The sequence below is a fragment of the Hippocampus bargibanti genome, linkage group LG04 (assembly GCF_051943395.1).
Source record: "Hippocampus bargibanti isolate YZ-2025 linkage group LG04, ASM5194339v1, whole genome shotgun sequence".
NCBI classification, from domain to species: Eukaryota; Metazoa; Chordata; class Actinopteri; order Syngnathiformes; family Syngnathidae; genus Hippocampus; species Hippocampus bargibanti.
In genome coordinates this window covers 14,701,368-14,728,778 of record NC_142737.1, presented here as the reverse complement: position 1 = coordinate 14,728,778, position 27,411 = coordinate 14,701,368, and the positions used below count along the sequence as shown (strand labels likewise).

Below are 27,411 nucleotides of genomic sequence, written 5' to 3'. Positions count from 1 at the left end.
AGAGTTGGTGTTGACCTGCCACTTCATGTCCTGGGAGACTGTGATTCCCAGGAACTTGAAGGTCTCAACGGTTGACACAAGGCAGTTGGATAGTGTGAGGGGTAGGTGTGGTGATGGATGTTTCCTGAAGTCCACGATCATCTCAACTGTCTTGAGCGTGTTCAGCTCCAGGTTGTGACGGCTGCACCAGAGCTCCAGCTGCTCCACTTGTTGTCGGTACGCAGACTCGTCGCCGTCTTTGATGAGACCGATGACCGTGGTGTCGTCTGCGAACTTTATGAATTTGACAGCTGGGTGCGTTGAGGTGCAGTCGTTTGTGTAGAGAGAGAAGAGCAATGGAGAGAGGACGCATCCCTGCGGGGCTCCAGTGCTCGTGGTTCGTGTTGTGGATGCTATATTTCCCAGTCTGACCTGTTGTGTCCGTCCTGTCAGGAAGCTGAGGGTCCACTGGCAGATCGTGGGGGACACACCAAGCTGGAGAAGTTTGGGGATGAGGAGTTCTGGGATGATGGTATTAAACGCAGAGCTGTAGTCCACAAACAGGATCCTTGCGTAGGTTCCTGTGTTGTCAAGGTGGTCGAGGATGTGGTGCAGTCCGATGTTGACTGCATCCTCCACAGACCTGTTTGCCCGGTAGGCAAACTGAAGAGGATCTAGCAGAGGTCCGGTGATGTTCTTTAGGTGGTTCAGCACGAGGCGTTCAAAGGACTTCATGACCACAGACGTCAGAGCGACAGGTCTATAGTCCTTCAATCCCGAGGGTGCTGGATTCTTTGGAACTGGGACGATAGTAGACTGTTTGAAGCAGGATGGGACTTCACACTGCTCCAGGGATCTGTTGAAGATTTGTGTGAAGACCGGAGCCAGCTGGTCAGTGCAGACTCTCAGGCAGGAGGGGGACACTCTGTCAGGTCCTGCAGCTTTCTTGATCTTCATCTGCTTGAAGAGCCGTCTAACGTCCAGTTCGTGGATCTGTAGGGCAGAGGGCGGAGATACCGTAGTTTCTGGTAATGGTGGGCAGACCGCGGAAATGGGGGTGTCCTTTTCAAATCGGCAAAAGTATGTATTTAACTCATCAGCCATACCATTGTTGTACACTGCTTGGGGGGAAGGTAAACGATAATTCGTTATTGCTTTCAGGCCATTCCACACCGATGCAGAGTCGTTAGCGGAGAACTGTTTGTTAAGCCTCTCCGCATAACTTTTCTTTGCAATGTTAATTTCCTTCGTCAGCCTGTTTCGGGCGAGTTTGTAAACTGCTCGATCGCCGCTTTTAAATGCGGATTCTTTCTCTTTCCTAAGCTGCCTGAGTTTGGGAGTGAACCATGGCTTGTTGTGCGTTAGCATTAGCTTGTGGCGCGATGTACACGGCAACGAGAATAAAGGAAGCGAACTCACGTGGCGAGTAGAATGGCTTGCAGTTGAGAGACAGCGATTCCAAACCAGGGCTGCAGTGTGCGTCGAGCATCGTGACATCGGTGCACCATTCTTCGTTGATGTGGAAGCATAGTCCACCGCCTTTGGATTTCCCCGATTGCTCCGTGTCACGATCGGCCCGAAGGAGACGGAATCCGGGTAGGTGTAGCGCGGAATCCGGGTGGCGGTCACTGAGCCAGGTCTCAGTGAAGCACAGCGCAGCAGAGCGGGCAAACGTTTTATTGGTCTTTGTGAGAAGCAGAAGTTCGTCCATCTTGTTTGGTAGTGAGTGTCGATTAGCGAGGTGGATCGATGGGAGCGGCGTTCGAAATCCACGCTGCCGTAGCTTGACGAGCACGCCGGCTCGCTTCCCCCTCCTACGCCGGCGTCTCAAAGCTCCGTACAGAGCTGCTACGCCGCTAGCGAGCAGCCCCGAAAAACCTTGTAGATTTTGGTGTGTCGGTGAAAATAGTCCAAGAGTGGATTCCCCAATGCTCAGTAACTCTTCCCTCGTGTAACTGAGTCGCGTAGGGTCGCAAAAAAACAAATGAAAATGACAAAACCAGGAACAATACTAGGGAGCGTGTGACCGAGGCTGCCATCCGCGGCGCCATCTTGTATATATATATATATATATATATATATATATATATATATATATATATATATATATATATAGTAAAGTCTCGTTATATCGATATCGGATATATCGATAGTCCCGGTTATATCGATACTATTTCTATGCACGCACGGAGAAAATTACATGCAAACAGGGTCGGATATATCGATAGTCCCGGTTATATCGATATTTTTTCGGACTCCCTTGAATATCGATATAACGAGACTTTACTGTATATGTATATATATGTATGTATATGTATGTATATTGTCACGGTTTGAAGGTGGTGATGGCGGGTGCGGATCCTAAAAAGCAGGCAGGAGTGAGTAGGAGGTTGTTTGACAAATTGTATTAAAATAAAGTCAGCAGGAACAAAATGTAAAACATCAAAATCATCTGAATGGAAAAAATACAAAGTAGCAAAAGAAGACCAAAAGTAAAAGCCCGCCAAGGTTAAACAAACACGTACACGATGCATGCTGCAACCAAGCAGCAAACAAACAATGAACCGGCACCGGATGGTCGTGCCGGGTGTTCTTTTAAATGTCAATGATTAAACGACCAACACCTGCGAGGCTGCAGGCAAGGCTGACGTCGCTACCCGCTGGTCGCCAATCTGATCGGGACGACCAGCACCTGTGAGGTGTAGGCGGGGGCGACAGCGCCCCCCGTTGGTCGCCAACCAGATCATGACAGTACCCCCCCTTCAAGGGGCTGCTTCCAGAAGTCCCAACAGTATCCCAAAAGGTCCACTCGCCAGGGAACGGTCAGTGGAGAGGGCAACCGCTGCCTCTCCAGCAAACGACGGGCGGCGGCCTGATGGGAACGGGACTCGGCCTGGGGTGGACGAAGACGCGGCACGGATCGTCGTGGGCGTGAGTGCGATCCCTCTCGCACGTTCACGCGACGGCGCATGGCTCTGCGTGGACGTCGAACTGCCAGGCGCAGAATGGCACCCCGTACGGCCGTATGGGACCAGGTCTCGGTCGGACGCCGACGTGGGCGTGAACTGCCCGGCTCCGGGGGAACGAGACCAGTCCAGAGTCGCTCCGGGATCCAGCGGTGAGTGGGGTCTCGGACTGACGTTGACGCGGACGTTGCACGGCTCGTCGTGGATGAGACTCAAATCGTCATGCACGACGACAGCGTGGCTGGACGTGGGCGTGCAATGCCAGTCACCCAGGGTCACCCTGGACGGCCACCTGGAAAGAGGTCTCGGCCGGACGTTTACGTGGACGTTGCGGCTCGTCGAGTGACGCGATTCAAACGCGACGAGGCTTGCGCTAACGTGGACGTAGCAATGCCAGGCACAGGGTGGAAATGAGACGGGTCCGATGCACCTGCGGGATCCGATAGTTGGCCGGTTCATTCTGTCACGGTTTGCAAGGTGGTGATGGCGGGTGCGGATCCCAAAAAGCAGACAGGAGTGAGTAGGAGGTTGTTTGACAAATTGTATTAAAATAAAGTCAGCAGGAACAAAATGTAAAACATCAAAATCATCTGAATGGAAAAAATACAAAGTAGCAAAAGAAGACCAAAAGTAAAAGCCCGCCAAGGTTAAACAAACACGTACACGATGCATGCTGCAACCAAGCAGCAAACAAACAATGAACCGGCACCGGATGGTCGTGCCGGGTGTTCTTTTAAATGTCAATGATTAAACGACCAACACCTGCGAGGCTTCAGGCAGGGCTGACGTCGCTACCCGCTGGTCGCCAATCTGATCGGGACGACCAGCACCTGTGAGGTGTAGGCGGGGGCGACAGCGCCCCCCGTTGGTCGCCAACCAGATCATGACATATATGTATGTATATGTATATATATATGTGTGTGTGTAAAACCTCCACATTAATTGCGACTAATTCATTACAACCTTGTCATGTGTTACGTTTTTTTCATCGCTATTAATCTCTTTCATGTTTTGGCTTTCTGGAGATTGCATGTTCTTCCAGCAGCTGCGTGGGTTTGCTCTGGGGATTCCAGGTTCCTCCCACATTCCAAAAACATGCGTAACAGGCTGATTGAACAGATCCAATTGTCCCTAGGTGTGCGAGTGAACGTGCATGGTTGTTTGTCTGTGTGTGCCCTACGATTGGCTGACAACTGGTTCAGAGTGTCCCCTGCCTACTGCCCGAAGACAGTTGGGTTAAGGTCTATGTATAAATATCTAAACAAAACAACCAGACTAAACTAACAAATTAATATAAAACAAGGCAATATATAGTACAGCTGTCACGTTTCGGTTTGCAATCAACGGGTGGCCGTGTAAGGCCCCACCTGCAGGTGCACAGGTGTTTGTCATTTTAATCAGTGGCAGTTAATAGGACCCCCGGCACGACAATCAAGTCTCGGGTCATTGTTTGTTTCACCCTGTCAGGTTTTTTCTTGTCATCTTTTATTCTTTGTTTTGTTTGTCACTTTGGATCTTTTTTGATCTGATGAATTAGTTGTTCGAGATTTTGTTCCTCCTGACTTTATTTAATACATTTAGTCAAATACACCCTTCTCCTCACTTCTGCCTGCATTTTTGGGTCCACCACCACCCACCTTGTAAATCGGCAATGAAAATATAAGGCCCCCTTGGTGGTGGGAATTATAGGTGAGAACATGAAAGATGGCAAATCTGCCCTACTGCCCTGCTGTCTTGTTTGCAAGTGTTAGTCTGATTGTGATTGCCCCTGTTGCTACGCGCGCAGTCGGGAGCCTCTTCTGCTGCGGTCAGGTGGTCTTCTGTGAGCTCTGGTGTCTTCTGAACTACATCACGCCTGACAGCACACCTCACCATGCACTCCATTGATTTTCTGACAGGCAGACACCACCAGGAGCCGTGTGAGCATGCTTATCAATGTGCATAGACTCAAGGGTTAAAAAAAAAAAATACAAATAAAGAACAGTGAGTTTAAGTGACTTGGCCTAATCTTGCAGCAATCTATGCAGCGTGACCATCATGGGTTTGACACAAATTCAAGATGACTCTCTGGAGACATTACATTTGATATTTTGCCAGAAGTTTTCACCATGTACACATGCTCAGAAGTAAAAGCCCATTTACTCTCCTCTTTTAAATTGATAAAAGAGCACGAAATTGCTTTTTGTTGACACAAAAACTGCTGAAATTCGATAATTTCTTGAAAATGTGATCATTTTTAGCATTTTTCCTTTTTTTTCCTCCGTCACTGTATCTGGGATGAATTAGATTGAAAGTTTGTCTCACTGTGAGACACGTTGAATCCATTTTGAACACTTTCGTTATAATAATGTATTTGCTTGATTAATTACACCACACCAATTTCCTAAAAGCTGCCCTTTCTTACGACCATTCAAACCATCGCCGATGCCAATGGCGACATTAAAACAAAGATTGGTCCTTGGTCATAACCACAGAAGTCATCCAATGAGCCAAAGAGATTAGTGGAGTCACCTTGAATCAGCAGTGTCATTTTGTCCAGTAAAATTGCATTATGGGAGCTGGAGCTGGCCCAGTGATTTGTGTTCTCCTGACAGGGCTTCAGTGTTCATTAGAGGCTGTGGTGAACAGCCCTGAGACGCAAGTGGAGGGGGCCCTCTGGACAGCTCTGCATGCCCTACACTTAAGTCAGTCCAGAAATGATTTAGCCTTATGTCAATTCAATGTAAATAAGTGAAGAGCTCTTTTCCAAAATGCTATAAATCCATATTCTGAGAATAAAAATACCCAGACCAGCTAATTTTTAAACCTAAAACAATTGTGTGTGTGACTCCAAATGCTTTGACAAATTTGAATGGAGTTAATACACAGTCACTTGGTAATATTGACCTTTTCAAAAGCGTGTGGGTTGTGTGTGTGTGTTTCTTTTTATGACATACAAAAAAACCTGTCAAGTGTTTTAGTTTAAAACAAGCATGACAGGTAGGTAAATGGCAAGCTCTCCCCTTGCGGATGGTGGAAACAGATGCATCCACGCATGTGTTGTAGACAATCTTGTAACCTCAATTGGGTGTCTATGTGTGACCAAATTGTCAGATGTGTTGGGGGCGAGGCAGCCCGGAAGTGCAAAAATAATCACTTTTCAGGAGACCCCATAACAGCTTGTTTGTTCAACCCTAAACCAAAACTTAAGATTGGTTGAAAAGTGTTTAAAATAGGAACACATTCGTATATATTGATTCAACATGTGAATTTAACCTACATTTGACGTAGGAGGTTTTTGGCCTGACACCAATGAGATGCTATGAACAACCTGTGCACTTCTGTATGGGAATGCAAACAAGTCCATTCACACTAATAGAACGAACAACTCATCAGAGAAGCAACAACCTCTCAATGTATTTGCTAAACAGAGAAGTACTGTACAAAAAAGGTGCATCCCCACCCGAGGCGTATTTCCATTCAATTACACTGTAATGTAATAGACACCATTACAACTTCAGTTTTTATGTATGCGTTCATCTGCCATAAGGTAATAAGAAGGTAACAGTAGGCCAGACCTCCAAAATTGAATTTTAAATTACGATTCATTGTGAGAGTGAGCATAAAATTACATTACACTGGGGTGTCCCTCTCAGTTGTATTGACTCAGAAAGGACCTGTCCTATTTGGGTTATTATGAATACAAATATGATGTCTGTTTGAAATGTACTGTTTTAAATGACAAGCGTTTTGCAACATGAAATCGTAATTCAACCTCAGTGGTTTATGGTTATGGTTGGATTGTCACTCCAGTCAAAGTAAACCTTTTCGTTATTTATTTATTTATTTAAATGACAGAGAACAAAACATGAGTCAGCAAATTCTGCATTCTTTGTTTTGAATGCTTTGTTGTTTTTACCAAAAGGCAAAGCATGAAATAAGGAAGAGCCATCCATCCATGCATCCATTCATCATCTGAATCGCTCATCCATGTGAATCCTGGATGACATGACATTTTCGGAGTGATATCAAATCCAAAATTATCTTGTCTTTGAAAGGCCTTTGAGAATGTGAGTGAGGTTTCACAGTTATGGATCGGAATGGGGTTTGGGGAATATGAATTTTTTTTACTTCTGTTCAAATTAGCTTCACTGTTTTCTTTTAAATGACATGTCTCTTACACTTGTCCACCGCTCTGAGCTTACTTTATGATTAGAACAGTGTTTTTTTTCCTCCTGTGGTGACAGCGCACTAATGAGTTGTGGTCCTTGCTGCTTTTTCAGACCTACTGAGCTGAGCATTCCCAGTGCAAACCTGTTCTTCTTCCCTGTACACAACTGCTTTAGCCAGGATGGAGGACACTTACAATAACAGGAGTTCCCTGGTTAAAGGGGCCAAGGATATGGTCAAAGAGGCAAAGCGGCAGGCGGGAAAGAAAGTCAACAAGGTGGTCGACCGCGCTGCCGATGGGTATTCATCCCACCACAACTATTCACGATTCCAAGATGATGCCGATGATGACGATGAGGATTTCTATAGGAATCCACCCAGGCAAGATGGGGAGAGTTACCATGACAATGACGAAGGTTCCAGTGACGCCACGGAGGGCCACGACGATGAGGATGAGATCTACGAGGGCGAGTACCAGGGGGTTCCCTCCACAGGCGACAGGAAGCAAAAGGAGGGCCAAGTGGCTATTGGACAACCGATGTCGGACGCAATGATGGACAGAAAAGAGCTGGAGCAGGAACGACAGGCTGATGAGGAGGAGCTGGCACAACAGTACGAGCTCATCATCCAAGAGTGCGGCCACGGGAGGTTCCAATGGCAGCTGTTCCTGGTTCTCGGACTGGCCCTCATGTCAGATGGTGTCGAGGTGTTTGTGGTGGGCTTTGTGCTTCCGAGCGCCGAAACAGACATGTGTGTACCTGACTCCAGCTCAGGATGGTTAGGTGAGAAAATCTGTGTGTCTATTTATGTGTGTATACTGTATATGTTTGCATTTTATGTCTCTTACATTTGCCAGCTACAAACAAAAAACATTAGAGGGATGGATGAATGGATTAGATTGGATTTTCCTTTAATAGTCACGGAGTGGAGAAATTTACATTTCACAGCAGCAAAGTTATGAAAGTAAGAGTGCGCGGGTCCGAGTGTACGAAAAATGCGCTGCCCCTCACTTCCCAAGCTGTGCACTAGCATAGCCGTTAGCCGTGCGTCGCTTGCCTCGTTTAGTCCGATCGCCGTCAGATATGTCGTGAAAGAGTCATACCAGCGGGACCATGGGACTGGTGGCTGACCGGGGAGCGCGGGAAACAAAAGGAGGGGGGCTGTGTAGAAAGGAAGAAGTAGAAAAAAAATTACAAAACCTGCTGTAAAGGCAGCCACTCTTGCGGCGCCATCTTGAAGTAAAAAAAAAACCTAAATAACAAATAATGTAACACAACTCAAAAAGACACAGACAGCTACTCAATTTAAGCACATTCTGCACCCTCTTTGTTCTATGAAGCAGTTCTAGATGAAAATGTCAAATCAAACTGTCCTATTCACCAGTGGATCAGGGATGTCATCGTGAAATGTGCATGTCTCCTACAAGCTAAATGTTGAAAGCGAACACAAAGCTGCATTCCTGTCCCATATTAATCCGCATCAATTCCAAGCCGTGACAATTCCACATACACATTGGATGAATCCAGTAGGGGAATATTGAGTTTTAGGACTATATAAACAATCAATGCAGCGTAAGGAACCTTAGAATCTCTTCTTTCATCAGAAAAAAAGAGTTCATTTCTAAATTATCTGGATCTGGAGTTATATGAGCTCGAAATGAGGGTGGCTGTCCAAAATACAATACAATGCAATACATACATTTTGGTTTATATAGCGCTTTAACAATAGCTGAAGCTGGAACAAAGCGCTAATATGTAAAAAAGGCAAATGCTGACCCCCTGTGGAAGTTAATAACATTGCCAGAGGCCATGGCCAGTGCTTTATCGGCACTCAAACAAGAAAAAACAAAACCCGAACAAATTTGGGAATGGCACTCTACGTCATATTTTCAATTCCCAAATAAATGTGTGAATCACATTGAATGAGTTAATAATCAAGCCACACCTCCCTTTGAAAAGAACCAAAAATATTACTACCAATTGCATGTACTGTGTGCAAGCATGTCATGCTTCAGTCTACTGTAAATTTGTGTCACGTATGAAAAGAAGTTTTCCAGTCCACAAATCTGGTATCAGGCTTAAGAGGGTTGCAAGTATTGCTGCTGTCCTAGTGTGTTGAGCAGCAGCCCCAGCAGTCTTGATGACTGTAGGTGTATAATCCATCACCACAATGTCGTGCACAGGGGATGACTCACTCACTCACTGAGTCAGCGTGCCAGAGTGGCACACATAAGAGTTTGGGATGAACTGTACATTGAGGATGTGCTGTCGTTTGGGTCCTCACGCATTGCGGTTAGGCTAACATTCTACATTTTATGAATCCAAAATCAATGAATGAATCCAATGAATCAATCGAGCACTTCATTCATCGCAATTCTTTGTGTTTAAACAATTCTGCCGGAGTCCTCAAATATATGATTGGGTGAGTTTGGTATTGAGGCACATGACCTCAACCCCCTTAAACAAGAAGTAAGACATTACAGAGGTATGAAATAACTCAATCTGGGCTCTTTACTCTGTTATGTGACCTACTATCGTTTGTGAGCAGATTGGATTTGGATTGGATTGGATTGGATTGGATTTGCCTTTATTAGTTTTACAGTGGAGAAATTTACATTTCACAGCAGCAAAGTGATGAAAGTGATTCTTTATGGCTTTTATTCTATCCCTGTGGTTGAGATGTTACATCTTTAGTTGTCTGTCCCTTTTCCAAGTATCCATGCAAGCTCTTTTCTTTCTCTCTAGTCAAGCGAGGTCTCGTAGGCATTCACGCTGGATGCGCTCAGCTCGCCCTTGTTCGTGACTCCATCCCTCACCCTCTGTCGCTCCCTGTCACCCTCCTTCCTCATGCTTTCTCTTTTACCCCATTTGCCACTCTTTGTCCCCTCCGACCGATTGCCTAGAGGCTCCTTCCTGTTGAGGTGAACAAGAGTGGTGTATGTTTATGTGAATATATTGTCATAGTACATTTTAACATAGGTAACCTGTGTTACATGATTAGTAGCACCCGGATTTTCAGTGTAAATACACTTTCAAGCAACAAAAAAAGCAAGATAATTGTTGTGCTGTATGTAATAATAATAATAATAATAATCATCGTCATCATAATCATACATTTTATTTCAAGCGCCTTTCAAAGCTCTCAAGGACACTTTACAGTCACATACAAACATAGATACAATAATAAATAAAATACATTGGATGGCTTTAAATGTAAACAGAAGTATTTTCAATTCGATATGAAGTTTAACATGGAGCCAGTGGTTTTAGCGATGATCCGGGCTGAGGAATTTTGGACTAGTTGGAGTGTATGGAGAAATTTTTGATTGACACCGAAAAGAAGTGAGTTACAATAGTCGAGACGGGAGCTGACGAGACTGTAGATAAGGATAGCAGCGGTGTGAGGGGTAAGAGGGGGACGGAGACAATTGATATTACGGAGGTGGAAATATGCACACCGAGTTATGTTATTTATATGATAAAGATAGTGAGCTATCGATGATGACACCCAGACTCTTGATCTGAAGAGACGGGGACACGGTTGAACTGTCAATGGTGAGAGAGAAACTGTTTGCTTTGTGTAGGGTGGATTTGGTACCGACAAGGAGAAGTTCAGTTTTTTTCACCATTAAGTTTGAGGACGTTATGGGAAAACCAGGATTTCATTTCTGAGAGGCAAAGTTAAAGGGATGAAGGTGGAAGAGAGGCGTTGGGTTTGCTGAAGAGGTAAAGTTGGGTGTCATCCACGAAGCAGTGGAAATTAATGCCAAAATTGCAGAAAAAAACACTTTAACAACAGCTGAAACTGTAACAAAGAACTTAACATGGATAGCTATCAAATACAGGAACTAAAGCAGTCACAAAGATAGTAGAAAGTCAAATGCCAAAGAGTACAAGTGATTCTTGAAGCGGGTTTTAAAGATGGGCAGCGAGGGGGCTTGCCGAATGTTCACTGGCAGGTCATTCCAAAGTGTGGGACCAGCAACTGAAAAGCCTTGATCCCCTCTGAGACTCCGTTTAGTTTTTGGCACATCTAATGTCTGGTCAGCAGACCTGAGGCGTCGGGAAGAGGTGTAGGGGTGGATGAGCTCGTAGAAGTAAGGAGGAGCAAGCCCATTTAAAGATTTGGAGACAAATAGTAAGATCTTGAAAAGAACTCTAAAATGTATAGGGAGGCAGTGAAGGGATGCTAGAGTATGAGTTATGTGCTCTATCTTATGAGTACCAGTCAAGAGGCGAGCAGCAGCATTCTGGACCAGCTGGAGACGCTTCATGGAGGATTGGCTGATTCCAATGTTAAGCGCATTACAGTAATCGAGCCGAGATGTGACAAAGGCATGAATGACTGCATCGAGGTAATGATCAATGATCAACACCTTTGCCTATTTTCAGATATGTTACAGATCTGAATCAGAATGAATGATTTTCTGTTTCCTGAAGTTAATGTTTGAAATTATGATTACACGCAACCAGTCTTAATCCCATTTATTCATTAATCTGCAAAATAATCAACGGATGAATCAGTCATGAAAATAATTGCTTGTTACAGCCCCACAGTAGAGCTCCATGTGACTACCAATGCTATGAGGATGCAATGCAGTTCTACACTAAATTGAACATATGAATGTTAATTGTATTTAAATAAGAGTATGATCAGATACGAAAAAGTTAAATGTACACCATGAGTTCATGTTTGGTGAACAGCAGGAGGAAGGCTTTTAGATTGAGAGATTTACCCAGTTAAGAGAAGTCATGGAGGAGGGAGAAGTGAGAATCAGAGCAGGATGGTGGCACACTGGTCCTATTCAGCACACCACCATTGATAGTGAGAGGCTTTGCCATCATCTCAAGCACAAAAAACAAAAAAACTCACCGCCCTATCATGATTTATTGGTTCTCGTGAGCTATATTTTTCACCATGATATACTCCCGCGCTCCTCCCTCATCTTTGTTGTCACTTCAGAGCCCCTTCACTCCACTCATTTTCAGAATATCGTCTTTTCATCCTGTTTTTCTCTCTCTCTCTCTCTCTCTCTCTCTCTCTCTCTCTCTCTCTCTCTCTCTCTCTCTCTCTCTCTCTCTCTCTCTCTCTCTCTCTCTCTCTCTCTCTCTCTCTCTCTCTCTCTCTCTATCTATCTATCTATCTATATATATTTTTTTCTGTCTCTCTATCTCTCTCCCTCTCTCCCCCCCCTCTGTCTTTCTCTATCTCTCACTTTCTCAGTTTCTCTCTCTCTCTCTCTCTCTCTCTCTCTCTCTCTCTCTCTCTCTCTCTCTCTCTCTCTCTCTCTCTCTTTCTCTCTGTCTTTCTCTTTCTCTCACTTTCTCTGTTTCTTACTTTCTCTCTCTTTCTCTCTCTCTCGCTCTGTCTTTCTCTTTCTCTCACTTTCTCTGTTTCTCTCTCTCTCTCTCTCTCTCTCTCTCTCTCTCTCTCTCTCTCTCTCTCTCTCTCTCTCTCTCTCTCTCTCTCTCTCTCTCTCTCTCTCTCTCTCTCTCTCTCTCTCTCTCTCTCTCTCTGCCTCCATCTGTCTCGCTCTGTCTCTCTCTCTGCCAGCCCCTCTGCATGGTGCTCCAGGGTCCAAGACCATCTGAGCATAGCTAAACTGCGGTAAAACCGACAGTGCCACTGCAGAGATTACCAGCACTTGTGCACTGCAGCTGCCCCAACGGGTGGCATTGTATCTATGTGTGGGTGCAGAAGGCGTCAGGGTGGTGGAGCCAAAGGGGATTGGCCATAAATGTCAGTCGGTAGTCAACCATATCCAACAACTCTCTCCTATTAGGGCATGATTTGATTAAATGGAAATTATTCTCACCTGTTATTGGAATGGAGTCTGGACCATGGCCGATGCTGACAAATTATTTTTTTTCTTTTAGACTCTGCATTCAAGGTCCAATAGAGAGCGACTGTCGTGTGGATCCCATTCCGCAGTGGTGGTAGGGGGTGGAAGCTGGGAATCCAATGCATGACCCATGATGCAGTGCAAACATAATTAATTTTCAGTTTGATAATGTTTATTGTAAATGTTGACAAAGAAAAATACTGTTTCAAGTCATCACAGTGGTTGATTGGTGAGCACGTCCATCTCACAGTTTCGAACTCCCAGGTTAAATTCTGGCTTTGACTTTCCTGTGATGAGTTCTCCAAGTACTCCAATTTCCTCCCATATTTCAAAAATATACAAGACACTCGGTTTGAGTGTCAATGCAAATGGATGTTGGTTTATTAGTGAGCCCTGTGATTGGCTGGCAAGCAGTTCAGAGTGTCCCCCGAAGACAGCTGGGATAGGCTCAGGCATACCCATGGCCTTTGTGAGGATAAGTGAATTAGAAAATGGATGATTGAATGGGTGTTTCTGTTTAGAATGTTAAACTCATATTTGTTTCCAACATGTCTCAGTGTATGGAGATATTAATGTATATCAGTGGTTCTTAAACTGGGTTCGATCGAACCCTAGGGGTTTGGTGAGTCGGTCTCAGGTGGATCCACTGCCGTAGAGGTCCTCCCCTCATTCTGCCCTGCAGTTCGTGGGCACAGTTATTGAAAGCGTCCTGCTCTGAGATTTCCTACCGATCTGCTTTAAGGTCGCTGGTTTCTGCAGCAGAGTGAGACCTCACTATCAGGCCGCTTGAAGAGGGCTGTATATGTCTGAGTGAGACTCCCTTCTTGATATTTTAATCCATGCTATGTCGGGCAAAAAAAAAAAAGAAAAAGACAGTGGTCAGACAATATCATATTTTATTTTTTATTAAAGAAGGGTTCGGTGAATGAGCATATGAAACTGCTGGGGTTCGGTGCCTCCAACAAGATTATGAACCACTGATCTATATCATTCAGCTTTCATTGATGCTGATTTATTCAGACTTGTCCTTTTATTAAGTTGTTGCTATATTTTCCATCATTTGCATCAGACTTATTTTTAACTCCACACTGGTGTGAAGAACAAAAAGTAGAATTTTATGGGGTTGAAACGGATTCTGTGATTTTCCATTCATTATAATGACAAATATAACCTTGCTTTAATAACGGGCACATGGAACCACTGTTCCATTGTATTTTATGTCTTCACAAAATGGTACTGGTAAATGTTTACATTTGGCATTTCCGGACTAATAATATCAAAATAGATCTGGAAGCAGACGCGCAGAGAGAAGAAAAGGGAGAGAACAAGCACTGCATTATATGATGTATTAAAATTATGTACATATGAATAAAGCAAGGAGGCTGTTTTGCATGATGCTGAAGCACTTCTTGATGCTGAGAGCAATGAGCATCAAAGCATGAAATAAGAGAAATATTGAATGCAACTCAATTCTCCCAACAACCTCCCGGGGAATTGGAGGATGTTTCTCAGAGTGTATTAGGTAGGCAAACATTAGAATCCATTTTTTCATCTCATTTGTCATTCCGACTTCCTTCATACCCATCATTACATTCACAAAGATGCTTATATTTAAAGGACAACCGACGCCTCCGACATGTTGTGTCCATAATTTGTAATCACTTCAAATGACTTCTACTGAGCGTATTTTACAAAGATTCCACCGCATTTAGCTATATTTGACGTTTTAAGACTCACGCTGAATATTCAGGAAGTCTTGTTTTTGAGTTGGTGACGATACCTACCGTGACGTCACGGGAGGTATTGTCACTGACCGAGAAAGCGACACACAATGCATTTTTGGGTACTTTGTTTGGTCTGAAAACTTCATGCTGATCCGTGTTGATGAAGTTGAGGAAAACACAAATAACGCGATGGTGAATCGTGTGTTGCACGAAGACCACTATTTGATACGAGCTGACACAAATTCCCAGCAGACAAATCAGCCCGTTTCCAATGGAGCTTGGGCGCCATCTTGTGTATTTTCTGGGACGCTACATTGCAGTCCAGATGCTCCAAAATGACACGGAATGACTTCTTTTATCGATTGCAAACATGTATGCTTTCCTCTTCAGAACTGTTTGAATCATATTCATAACTGGATGAGTAACAAGAAAGCATCTTCTCCGTATCTGAAGCCATTGTTTTGATTCTCGAGTAAGGCAAGAGGTCTTGGCGTGACGTCACGAACAAGCTGGCGATTTCCGGCTTCAATTTGAAGTAGTTTTTGGACACTTTAAGTCATTTATATTGGTGTTTTTCATTTGACTAAAAATATCAGCCTGCGTGTTTTGGGTATTTTAGATGCTATAAAATGTTTTTCTGATGTCAGTTAGGAAACAAAAAAATGGTCTCGGCTGTCCTTTAAAGTTGTGTCTTCCCTTGGAATGGATTCTGTAATATTCATTCATTGTGCCTCAGCAAATTTACCAACGGACAACCAATTATACCAAAAAATGCACACACAAAAACCATTCGGAGTCCCGGCAGATTGTCTGAAGCAAATCTAAGTTCCCTGATTTTTTGTTTTGTTAATAGAAAATATATAATATCCTGTTAATTTTAACCATTACAATATTAACAGTGGACATTTTTGTTAAACTCATTCACTGCCATTCACAAATGTATTCGGGAATTCAAAATATGATGGAAAGTGCCAATCCTGAATTTGCTCGCGTTTAATTTTTTCTTGTTTGGGTGTCGATAAAGCGCTGGCCATGGCCGCTGGCAATGTTTTTTCCCTACCCACAAGGGGCAGCATTTCCCTTTTTTTCCTTGTTAGCGCTTTGTTCCGGCTTCAGCTGTTGTTAAAGCGCTATATAAACCAATATGTATGTATTGCATTATATTTTGGACGTCAGTCCTTATTTCAAGCTCATATAACTCCAGACCCATATAACTTAGGAATTAACTCTTTTTTTTTCTGAGGAAAGACGAGAGTCTAAAGTTTGTTATGCTGCATCGAATGTTTAAGTAGTCCTAAAACTCAATATTCTGGGGGTCCTGGAATTAGAGTGACAATGACAAAAACCCTTGCACCGGAGTGGACGCATTTTTGCATACATTTAACACGACCCAACTTCACGGGATGGGGTTTATGAAACAAAGGCAATCTTTTTTAACTCATTCACTGTCAGACACGTGCAAATACGGAAGAGGATTAGGGCCACTGAAGAAAAAAAAAATACGGTTGGCAAAATTCTGACTTTAATCTCAGAATTCTGACTTTAAAGTCAGAATTATTTTCGTTGCGACTTTAAAGTCAGAATCCTGACTTTATTCTCAGAATTCTGACTTTAAAGTCAGAACTCTGACTTTGTGACGTTCGTGGAGCTATTCAATTTTGGCCCTGTCAGCGTGTACAGTACGTTAAGTGTGGCTTGGAAGACAAGACATACAGTAATGTCATCACCTATCGACTTTTTGCGTGGCTGAGGAGTGTCGGAAGACATCCTTTCTCTTTTGGAGGAGCAGAGGGTGAGTAAACTACGGAAGAGGATTAGGGCCACTGAAGAAAAAAAAATACGGTTGGCAAAATTCTGACTTGGAAGTCAGAATTCTGAGAATAAAGTCAGAATTCTGACTTTAAAGTCGCAACGAAAATAATTCTGACTTTAAAGTCAGAATTCTGAGATTAAAGTAAGAATTTTGCCAACCGTATTTTTTTTTCTTCAGTGGCCCTAATCCTCTTCCGTATTTGCACGTGTCTGACAGTGAATGAGTTAAAAAAGATTGCCTTTGTTTCATAAACCCCATCCCGTGAAGTTGGGTCGTGTTAAAAGTAAATAAATACAAAAAGAATTCAATGATTTGCAAATCATGCTCAACATATATTTAATTGAATGCACCCGAAAAGAAGACGTTGAATATTCAACCTACAACATTGGAGACCCAGACCGTTGATCAGCTGATGTTAAAAGTTGATTGAATTGCTAAAAACAATCAAGTTCGCTGTTTTATGAATCAATAGAAAAATTGCATTTTTATGCAATGGTTGCCATGTGTTTTCCATTGCACCCTTGAATCAGTTTCACCTTCAACTTGAGCTCACCTTGACTGATGTGTTTTGACACACCGACAGAATATCATCAGCCAAAACCAAGTTTTTTGATGTCGCACCAAGGCTAGGCTAAATCAGAAGTTCAGCTTTTGTTTTTCTCACGTCAATGATGCTTGTGCATGAGCTGTTCCATTCACACAGTTCTCTAAATATATTTTTTCTCTCTGTGGTTTTCCAGTCAGCTGCAATTTGTCTTTAAAATACGCTCAATTGAGCTGATGTGTATCGATTTTGTCTCTGTTCTTTGTCTGCGGACTCATAAGACGTCTGGGATTTGTTCTAGTTGAAATCAATGGCGGAGCAGTAGTTTGTAACCGGACAAAATGCTGAAGTTTCATCAATTAAAATGCCTTCCTGTACGCCTTTATCATTTCAAATATGTTCTTCATTGATTAGCTGACTATAGACAGAATGTCAGCTTGAAGCAATACTGCGTTATTTTATGCCCCATCATGTGCACCATGGGAAGAAGACTCTTCCCAGTCACCGGCTGCAACTTTAGGAACCATGATTTCATCGAATAAGTGGAAAGTAATATTACTACAGTGAACAGGATTTATTTTTAAAATTCTGGTGAAAGAATTGTTCCATGAACCCAGTGAGTACTGCTGATGTGGCAGCTCAAGGAGTATTTTGCTACTATCTTTGTGACTGCTTTATTTCCTGTCCATGTTAAGCGCTTTATTACAGCTTCAGCTGTTGTTAAAGCGCCATATACTGTAAATCAATATGTACTGTATTGTATTGTAACTCATCAGTACTCGTAGCTAGATTTTTACATTTTTCAGTTATTTCGTGCCTTCACAAGAGTTTTTTTTTCTCTGTATGTTATGACTTTTTTTGTTTTAGAAACTTATTGTGGAAGTAGTTTGCAGTAGCATATCCAAGATGGCGCCCGAGTAGGCAGCCTCAGCAAGTGCTCTCATGAGCCTTGCTTTTTTTTGGTTGTTTTTGTCTTGTTTTGTGTTTTCTTTTGTCACTTTGAAACCAACCAAAAGAAAAGTCAGTGCTGTTGGACAGTCTGCGGCTGGGTGGATGGATGGCTTGGGGAACCCGCGATAAGAAGAAAGGAGCGTCAGCGCAGTGCGCCGATGCGTATGTGGAACTGTTGCGGCTTGGAATTGAAGCAGATTTATGTGGAACAGGGGATGTGAGATAATCTCTTTTCGTCAATGGATGCTACAGCTGCGTGTTTGCTTTCAACATTTAGCTTGTAGTCGACGTGCACATTCCACCATGATGTCCCTGATCCACTGGTGGAAAGACGCTTTGATCCTCTCCTCTTTCATCTAGAACTGCTTCATGTCATCACAAAGAGGGTACAGCAAGTCCTGAAGAATGAATTTCTCTCTGTCTTTGTTTTGTCATATTGTCTCTATGCTGTCATATTATTTGTTATTTACTTTTTTTTTGTTCTTTTGACTTCAAGACGGCGCCGCGAGAGTGGCTGCCTTTCCAGCAGCTCATGTATTTTGTTTTTCTACTTTCATTCCTTTCATCACTTTGCTGCTGTGAAATGTAAATTTCTCCACTGTGAGACTAATAAAGGCATATCCAATCAATATATTAGTTGCACTACATTATACAGGGACAGAGAGCCGTCAATATTTCCCTTTTCACTTTTTTAAAGAGGTAAACAATATTTGTTTATAGATATAGCATCATCGTTGTCGAGCACCGGTGTCAAAGTCAAGGCCCGGGGGCCAAATCTGGCCCGCCACATCATTTTATTCATCCTGCGAAAGCAAATCAAACGACATTTCAAATTATTGTATGTATACCACTATAGCAGTTATTTTTTATTTCATATTTGAAAACTAGTTAATCATTAATTTATTGTGCGCTCTAATTGTAATATGTGGAGGGGATTAAACATTCTAATGGCTTCCCCAAATTTATAACGGCCACTGAGAGGAAACCGTAACATTGTGGCCCGCGGCTAAAAAGGAGTTTGACACCCTTGTTTTTGAGGCAATGCAGCCACTGAGAAATCGCAAGACTCTCAAGCCATTGCTTGTGGCCACAGAAAACAATATTAGCTTGCCCTGAGATGACTCCCAACCTTTCTTTTGGCCATTTAGCATTTAGCGACTGACCTCTCTTTGTTCCGTGATGTTGTTTTTTTGAGTTACAGTATACGTGACACTACAGTGTACTGCCCTGCTCTTTATTGGGGCCAGCATTGCTGACATCATGCGCCGAGATGGCGTGCAGCAAGCTGGAGAGAACATCGATAAATTCGTTGCATAATTGACTGTCCTGTGTAGGTTTGCTTTCATTTGTCAACTGCTTTTAATGCACTGCATGTAGGAGGCAGCGCAGGTGCTTTCTTCTTCAATTTGGCGTCTGTCTGCCTATACCACTAAATCCTTTGATGAAGATTCAAGGATGCAAGATATAAATGATGTTTTCTTTGAAATTATTATGCACAGTTTCTGCATTGTTACGAATGCATCACATGTAAAATTTGGCACAATAAAGAGTTTGACGGGGGCAGGACAGATATTGTTCTCAGTTCAGGAAAGTATCTCTGCAGACGGTATTGAGAGTATCATCATATCAAGCAAGACGTGATGTTTGAGACCCACACTATCCAGATTAAGTAATTCTCCGTTCAGTTGGTTATCATAATGATCAATGGACAAATAATCTTGGAGTGAGAATCCCATTTTTTTGATAAGGGTTATTGAACGAGTCTTAATGTATTGCTTCCCTCATTTTTTTCATTGATTACAGTTTTACAATATAAACAACATCAAAGTCAGCCTTGAGTTTCCTTTTGGAATCAATATTTTGTGTGGCATACTCCATAAAAATACACAGTTGAATGCCAATTAGGTTTGTCAATGTGCAAAAACAAATTTCATTTTTCTCGAAATGTCATTTCATTCTGCAATGAGAACACACACACACACACACACAGACGCACGCACACACACACACACACACACACACACACACACACACACACACACACACACACACACACACACACACACACACACACACACACACACACACACACACACACACACACCAGCATAATTTCATTTCAAAAAAAGGAATTAAAAATCACCAGCACCCAACTACAGGTGAGAATAACCACAGAAAATTTGGGACTTATTTTCAAAGAGGCATCCTTATTCATATAGGCATTGTTTATTAACTCATTCACTGCCATTTACAAATTTATTCGGTATTTGAAAATATGATATAGAGCGCCATTCCTGAATTTGCTCAGGTTTTGTTTTTTCATGCTTGGATGCCTATCAAGCGCTAGACGTGGCCTCTTGCAATTGTTTTTATTTTCCACAAGGGGCAGCATTTCCCTTTTTTCCACGTTAATGCTTTGTTCCAGCTTCAGCTGTTGTTAAAGCGATTTATAAACCAAAATGTACGTATTGCACTGTATTTTGAACAGCTACCTTCATTTCAAGCTCATATAACTCCAGTTTAATATAATTTAGGAATTAACTCTGTAAAGTTAACGCAAAACGCTGTATTGAATGTTTATGTAATCCTAAAGCTCAATATTCTGTAGGTCCTGGAATTCAAGTGAAAATGACAAAAACCCTGGCAATGGAGTGGCCACATTTTTGCATTGGCAGTGAATGAATGAGTTAATTTAAATTATCTGAAATGCAGGATACGATGAAAGGTTATCATGTGAGTACTCACACAAAAAGCACTTGAAATAGGATCCAATTTCAGCATTAACGGCTCTTTGTTCATAGACAGCACATCTGCTCTCGGGCTGAAGAAGTGGTGCTCTACATCATATTTTCACTTCCCAAATAAATTTGTGAATGGGTTAAGTGTTGGATGGATTCAGACGTAGCACAACTGAGGGCCTAGGTGTGAAATGCATGGCTCTCCACTGCTTTTCATGCACCCTGTAACATTATAACGCGTTAAGATGTCCACTGTAGTCACTGCTACTCTTTTTGAAGATGCCCTTAAAAAGAAACTCAAGTTTTGTCTCTCTGCTTCTCATTGCAGGGAGCATTGTTTACCTGGGAATGATGTTTGGCGCATTCTTTTGGGGAGGAATGTCGGACAAAGTTGGCCGCAGACAGTGCCTCCTCATTTGTATGTCTACAAATGGCTTCTTCGCCTTCCTGTCATCTTTTGTCCAGGGTTACGGCGTCTTCCTCGTTTGCCGCCTCGCCGCAGGGTTCGGGTAAGACTGCTGAGTTTCGGGGTCACGCGAGCGTCAATTCATTTGCTGAAATGCTTTGGGAAAGTCAAGACAGGGATGTGTGCATTTTCGTGTTGATTTTATATCCCTTTTGTATCAGGTTTTGCGGTTTTTATCCTCATTATTACTCACTTTACTGGCAAAAAGCTGCAATCGAACTATGCAGCAGCACAGGGACTTCAAAACACTTTTAATATACATCAGTTGTTTTGCCCTGAGATATGTACTTTGGTTGCAGGTGCAATGCAATGTGAATTATATAGTTTTATTGCGAAGAAAGTACACATTCTGCTGCTGTCATATTTTTTTTCTTTTGCAGATGTCGGAAACAAATTCATTTATTGTCGCTATGTATAGTATTCTGGTTGAGAAACAGTTGTGACTACATATCACAATCAATAACCACAACAACAACCACAATAATAATAAAGTATTAATATTATTGGGAATAATAATAATAATAATAATAATAATAATAATAATAATAATAATAATAGTTATTATTATTATTATTTATTACATAAACGACATGGTGTATTTTTCAAAGATTGGTTGCTCAGAAGACTTTAAATGGTTTGAGAAATCTACTCTCGCTACAATAGTAAATATGTGTACTAAGGTAGTGATGTTGTAACTGTACCTTTGGGATTACTGCAGTGATTATAAGATACAGTATTGCTTACTGTAATTAAAAAATATCACTACAACCTTTAAAGGACAACCGACGTCACTTTTTTGTTTCTTAACTGACATCAGAAAAACGTTTTATAGCATCTAAAATACCCAAAACACGCAGTATGATATTTTTAGTCAAATGCAAAACACCAATAAAAATGACTTAAAGTGTCCAAAAGCTGCAAAAAAATTGAGCTGCGAAATGGGCATTTTAGCAAGTCCCGCCCCCAGTTCGTGATGTCACTGCAAGACGTCTTGCATCACTGGAAAATCAAAACAATGGCTTCAGATTCGGAGAATATGCTTTCTTGTTAGACATCCAGTTATGAATATGATTCAAATAGTTCTGAAGAGGAAAGCATACATATTTGCAATCGATTAAAGAAGTTATTCCCTGTCGTTTTGAGGCAACATTGAGGGGAAATTTCTCACCGAAAAAGAGGCACAAAATGGCGACCTCCTTTGGCCACCTCCGTTCCACAGGCTGCTTTTGGGTGCAACACGAGGTCCCCAGACCAAACATTACAGCAAAATATATTGACGTGATGGAAGGACCGCTACAATGCGTCTTTTTTCGGTAAGGGGCGTTACTTTAGTGACGTCACGTACGGACTCAAAAACAAGACTTCCTGAATATTCAGCGCGAGTCTTGAAACGTAAAATATAGCTATATGCGGTGGAATCTAATTAAAATACGCTCAGTAGAAGTCATTTGAAGCCATTTTACAAATTATGGACACAACTTGTCCGGAGACGTTGGTTGTCCTTGAAATTAAGTCAGGTTGCATAGTGTGTGTCATGTTAAGGTGTAATACAAATTATATTATGATAGAAAAGCCTTTTAAGCCCTGTTCTTTCATTACGGAACACGAGGAAATCACATCATGAAATTAAGGTTGAAAAAAAAAAACATGTAGCTACACTGTGCATTGCAAATCTCTAATTTGCACTTTTCTGTGCTTCTTGCAGGATAGGAGGTGCAGTGCCTATTGTCTTCTCTTTCTTTGCAGAGGTTTTATCCAGGGAGAAAAGAGGAGAACATCTGAGCTGGCTATGTATGTTTTGGATGATTGGTGAGATCTACGCATCCGCCATGGCCTGGGCCATTATACCGCATTATGGTGAGTTTTTCTGATCACACTCACTGCAATAAGTTAGATTGAAGATACACTGTAGATTAAAAAATGGTTAGAGACTCGCCTACTCACGATCTGAATTATGAGTTTTAAAGATAGAGACAAATCTGATTTTAACGGACCGGTCATCACACATTTACTTCCATACCTTGATTTATTTATTTTTTAATGTAGGAGCATTTGTTTGCGTAATACTTTCTTTCAGAAGAGACAGGAACATAGGGTGACCTATAAGAGTAGAGGCAGAAGTACACAGGTAGACTACATTTTGTGTCTACGGCGCCATCTGAAGGAAATCAGTGACTGCAAAGTAGTGGTTGGTGAGAGTGTAGCCAGACAGCATAGGTTGGTGGTGTGTAGGATGACGCTGGCAGTGAGGAAGATGAAGAACCCAAAGGCTGAAGTGAGGACAAAATGGTGGAAGTTGAAAAAGGAAGAGTGTTGCATAACATTTAGGAAGAAGGTAAGACAAGCACTGGGTGGGCAAGAGGTCCTTCCAGATAACTGGCAAACTACAGCGAACATAATCAGAGACACAGGTCGGAAAGTACTTGGTGTATCGAGTGGGAGAAAGGTAGATAAGGAGACTTGGTGGTGAAATGGGGAGGTGCAGGAGTGTATACAGAGAAAGAGGTTAGCAAAGAAGAAGTGGAACACCGAGAGGACGGACGAGCAGTACAAGGAGATGCAGTGCACGGTAAAAGTAAAGGTGGCAAAGGCCAAACAAGAGGCCTATGATGACTTGTATGCTCGGCTGGACAGCAAGGAAGGCGAGACTGATCTTTACAGGCTGGCAAGACAGAGAGACAAAGATGGTAAGGACCTGCAGCAGGTTCGGGTGATAAAGGATACAGGTGGCAATGTATTAACAGGTGCCAGTAGTGTGATGGCAAGATGAAAGGAGTACTTTGAAGAATTGATGAATGAGGAAAATGAGAAGGAACAAAGAGTAGAAGACGTGACTGTTGGGGACCAAGACGTAGTAAACATTAGCAAGGATGAAGTGAGGGGGGCGCTGAAGAGGATGATTTACCAATTGAGATATGGAAGTGTCTTGGAGAGGTGTCTTGGAGAGGTGGCGGTGGTGTTCCTGACTGGGTTATTCAACAAGATCTTAGATGGTGAACAGATGCCTGAAGAATGGAGACAAAGTGTACTTGTGACCATTTTTAAGAACAAAGGAGATGTGCAGAGTTGTACTAACTAAAGAAGAATAAAGTTGATGAGCCATACAATGAAACTCTGGGAAAGAGTAGTTGAAGCAAGACTAAGAGCAGAAGTGAACATTTGTGAGCAGCAGTATGGCTTCATGCCAAAAAAGAGTACGACAGATGCAGTGTTTGCTTTAAGAATGCTGATAGAGAAGTACAGAGAAGGTCAGAAGGAATTGCATTGCGTCTTTGTAGATCTGGAGAAAGCGTACGACAGGGTGCCCAGAGAAGAGCTGTGGTATTGCATGAGGATGCCTGGAGTGACAGAAAAGTATGTCAGAGTGGTGCAGGACATGTATCATGACTGTAAGACAGTTGTGAGGTCTGCTGTCGGTGTGACTGAGGAATTCAAGGTGGAGGTGGGACTCCACCAGGGGTCAGCTCTGAGCCCCTTCTTATTTGCTATGGTGATGGACAGGCTGACAGATGATGTTAGACAAGAATCTCCTTGGACCATGATGTTTGCAGATGACATTGTGATCTGTAGCGAGAACCGGGAGCAGGTGTCAGAGAAACTAGAGATGTGGAGATATGCCCTGAAAAGGGGAGGAATGAAGAACAGTCGCAGCAAGACGGAATACATGTGTGTGAATGAGAGGGATCCAAGTGCAAGAGTGATGCTACAGGGGAAAGAGATAAAGAAGGTGGAGAATTTTAAGTACTTGGGGTCAACTGTATAGAGGAATGGAGAGTGTGGAAAAGAGGTGAAGAAGCGTGTCCAGGCAGGCTGGAGCGGCTGGAGAAAAATGTCAAGTGTGTGTGATAGAAGGGTTTCAGGTAGGATGAAAGGAAAAGTGTATAAAACAGTTTATTTTTTAGATACACACTTTTCGCCTTACACACTCTGTCAGGGAACCAATTCAGTTCGTAAGTTGAGGTCTCACTGTATTTTTTGTAGAGATGCATTTTCTGGCCTAGTAACTGGCCTAATCCCGTTCCGTAACTTGACAAACAAACAACATTCACGTAAAATCGCATTACACTGCCAAAACAACGCTTCCAGACAATCCTTATCTTCCTTTCTGTCACTTAGTCACATGTTACACGTTTCATGTTCCCAGGCATTAAATAAATTTGAAATTGATGTTGGTTTTATAATTATTTCAATGACTGTCGATGATATATTTTTTATGAAAATAAGTAAAAATGTCTGGATAATTTCCGACATTGTCGCTCAGCTCTAACAGAAACACGCGTGTGCCGTGGTGTCCTGCTTGTGAAACGTGGACTAAAAGCATCAAGCTCAGGTGATACGTGATGAGATATTACACAGCACTGTTGTCTCTCTCGACACAATCAACTAAATAGCATTGATTTGCTCAGAGGGTACAAAGTACAGAGGTTTCAAAGGTTAACTATATGCATGAAAGCTTCGGAACGGACATTTTGTCAGTGCGGATGATATGTTTCATTAGTGCATTGTTGCATTTAATCTCACACGTTATAATTCAGTAAATAACTGCAAGAGCTTTCTCACTTTCTCATTTATTTTCAGACTTTTTTGAAACATTTTATCTTCCAATGAGTCCGTCCTCTCCTTGTTTTGTTGGCTCTGTCAAACTCTGTCCTTCCTTTTATTACCTTCTCCTCTCTTTCTCTGTCTCCCTCCCTCCCTCTCTCTCTCTCTCTCTCTCTCTCTCTCTCTCTCTCTCTCTCTCTCTCTCTCTCTCTCTCTCTCTCTCTCTCTCTCTCTCTCTCTCTCTCTCTCTCCCTCCTACCCATCTTGACAAAGTGTTCTTCTTGATCAAGCATAATTAGGTTTTTCTCCTTGCTTGACCAGGACAAAGCTCGGGCTCAAGATGATTTATGGCCAGACCATGCTTTGGCCCGCCTGTGATATATGTGTGTGTGTGCGTGTGTGTGTGTGTGTGTGTGCGTGCGTGCGTATGTGTGTGCGCATGTGGGTGTGTGTGCATTTGGTAACTGTGCCTCTTAATTTCACGATACTATCACATCAAAATAGAGTACCATGAATACAATACAAACAATACAACTGGATGAAAATGTGACACATACTGTACTTCATCTACATTTTTTTGGCATTTTACTCAGCATGATTCATCTTAGTTTTTATCCCGGTGCTTTCTACTATATTTGTGACTGTATTTCCTGCATTATAAGATAGTTGTCCATGTTAAGCACTTTGTTTCAGCTGTTGTTAAACGCTATATAAAGCAATATGTATTATAGTTGTGTTAAGTTCATCCTGTCTACTTGATATCTAATTTACAACAGATTATTTTCTTACAGACAGTGTTTTTAAGGTGTTCAATTACCTGACATGTTTCGGCGTATGCTTCCGCCTCCGTCAGAGTGTCACGGATGTTGTTGTGACGCGCCTTTTTCAGCTCAAAGTATACGCCAAAAACATGTCAGGTAATTGAACACCGAAAAAACACTGTCTGTAAGAAAAGAATCTGTTGTAAATCATGCATCCATTTTCCGTACCGCTTATTCCTCATTATCGCGGGGGGTGCTGGAGCATATCTCAGCTGTCTTCGGGCACCAGCCAGTGGACACCCTGAATTGTTTGCCATCCAATCGCAGGGCGCACAAAGATGTACAACAGTCACCCTCACACCTGCCATGCATGTTTTTGGAGTGTGGGAGGAAACCGGAGGACCCGGAGAAAAGCCACGCGGGCCCGGGGAGAACATGCAAACTCCACACAGGGAGGCCGGACCGGGACGCGAACCGGCGACCTCTGCACTGTGAAGCTGGTGTGCTAACCACTCGACTACCAGGCCGCCTGTTTTAAATCAATATGTATTATTGTATTTTATTGTACTGTATTGTATCTAGAGCAGTTCAGAGTCACTGTTTGTTTTAAATAAAATGACAAATCATATAAGCTCAATACATAATACTCAACAGAGGCAGAGTTATATGTGCAGGTTGATACAGTGTTTTGCTAGCTAGTTAGCGATAACGAGTTTTGACCTAACCAGTCATCGAGAGGACAGAAAATGCTGATGTCATGAAGATGGTTGAAAAAACAGATCATTTGCTAATATTGTTTAAATTAGATTGCTTTGTGTTAGGTCTAAAATGTAAAAATCGGGCAAGAACAAGGAATGATGCAGAAAGATGCTTGAATCTTCGGACAAAATGGGGACTGGCCTGCACCAAGATGGTACGGGCAGGCGCGCCCTGCTC

At 42.5% G+C, this 27,411-nt stretch overlaps 2 protein-coding genes across 2 annotated transcripts in view; one reads left to right on the top strand and one right to left on the bottom strand.

Annotated features, from left to right (window-relative positions):
- Positions 1 to 27,411, bottom strand: part of LOC148899157 (ladderlectin-like) — a 256,335-nt gene that overhangs the window by 27,734 nt on the left and 201,190 nt on the right. The gene's annotated exons all lie outside the window — the stretch shown is intronic.
- The window catches only part of sv2ca (synaptic vesicle glycoprotein 2Ca), a 42,554-nt gene that overhangs the window by 4,812 nt on the left and 10,331 nt on the right, over positions 1 to 27,411 (top strand). The window contains exons 2-4 of the mRNA XM_088994232.1: positions 7,208 to 7,876; positions 21,035 to 21,215; positions 22,878 to 23,029. Coding sequence (XP_088850358.1) covers positions 7,276 to 7,876; positions 21,035 to 21,215; positions 22,878 to 23,029 — 934 coding nt within the window. The 5' untranslated portion in view covers positions 7,208 to 7,275. The remainder of the gene's footprint in view (positions 1 to 7,207; positions 7,877 to 21,034; positions 21,216 to 22,877; positions 23,030 to 27,411) is intronic.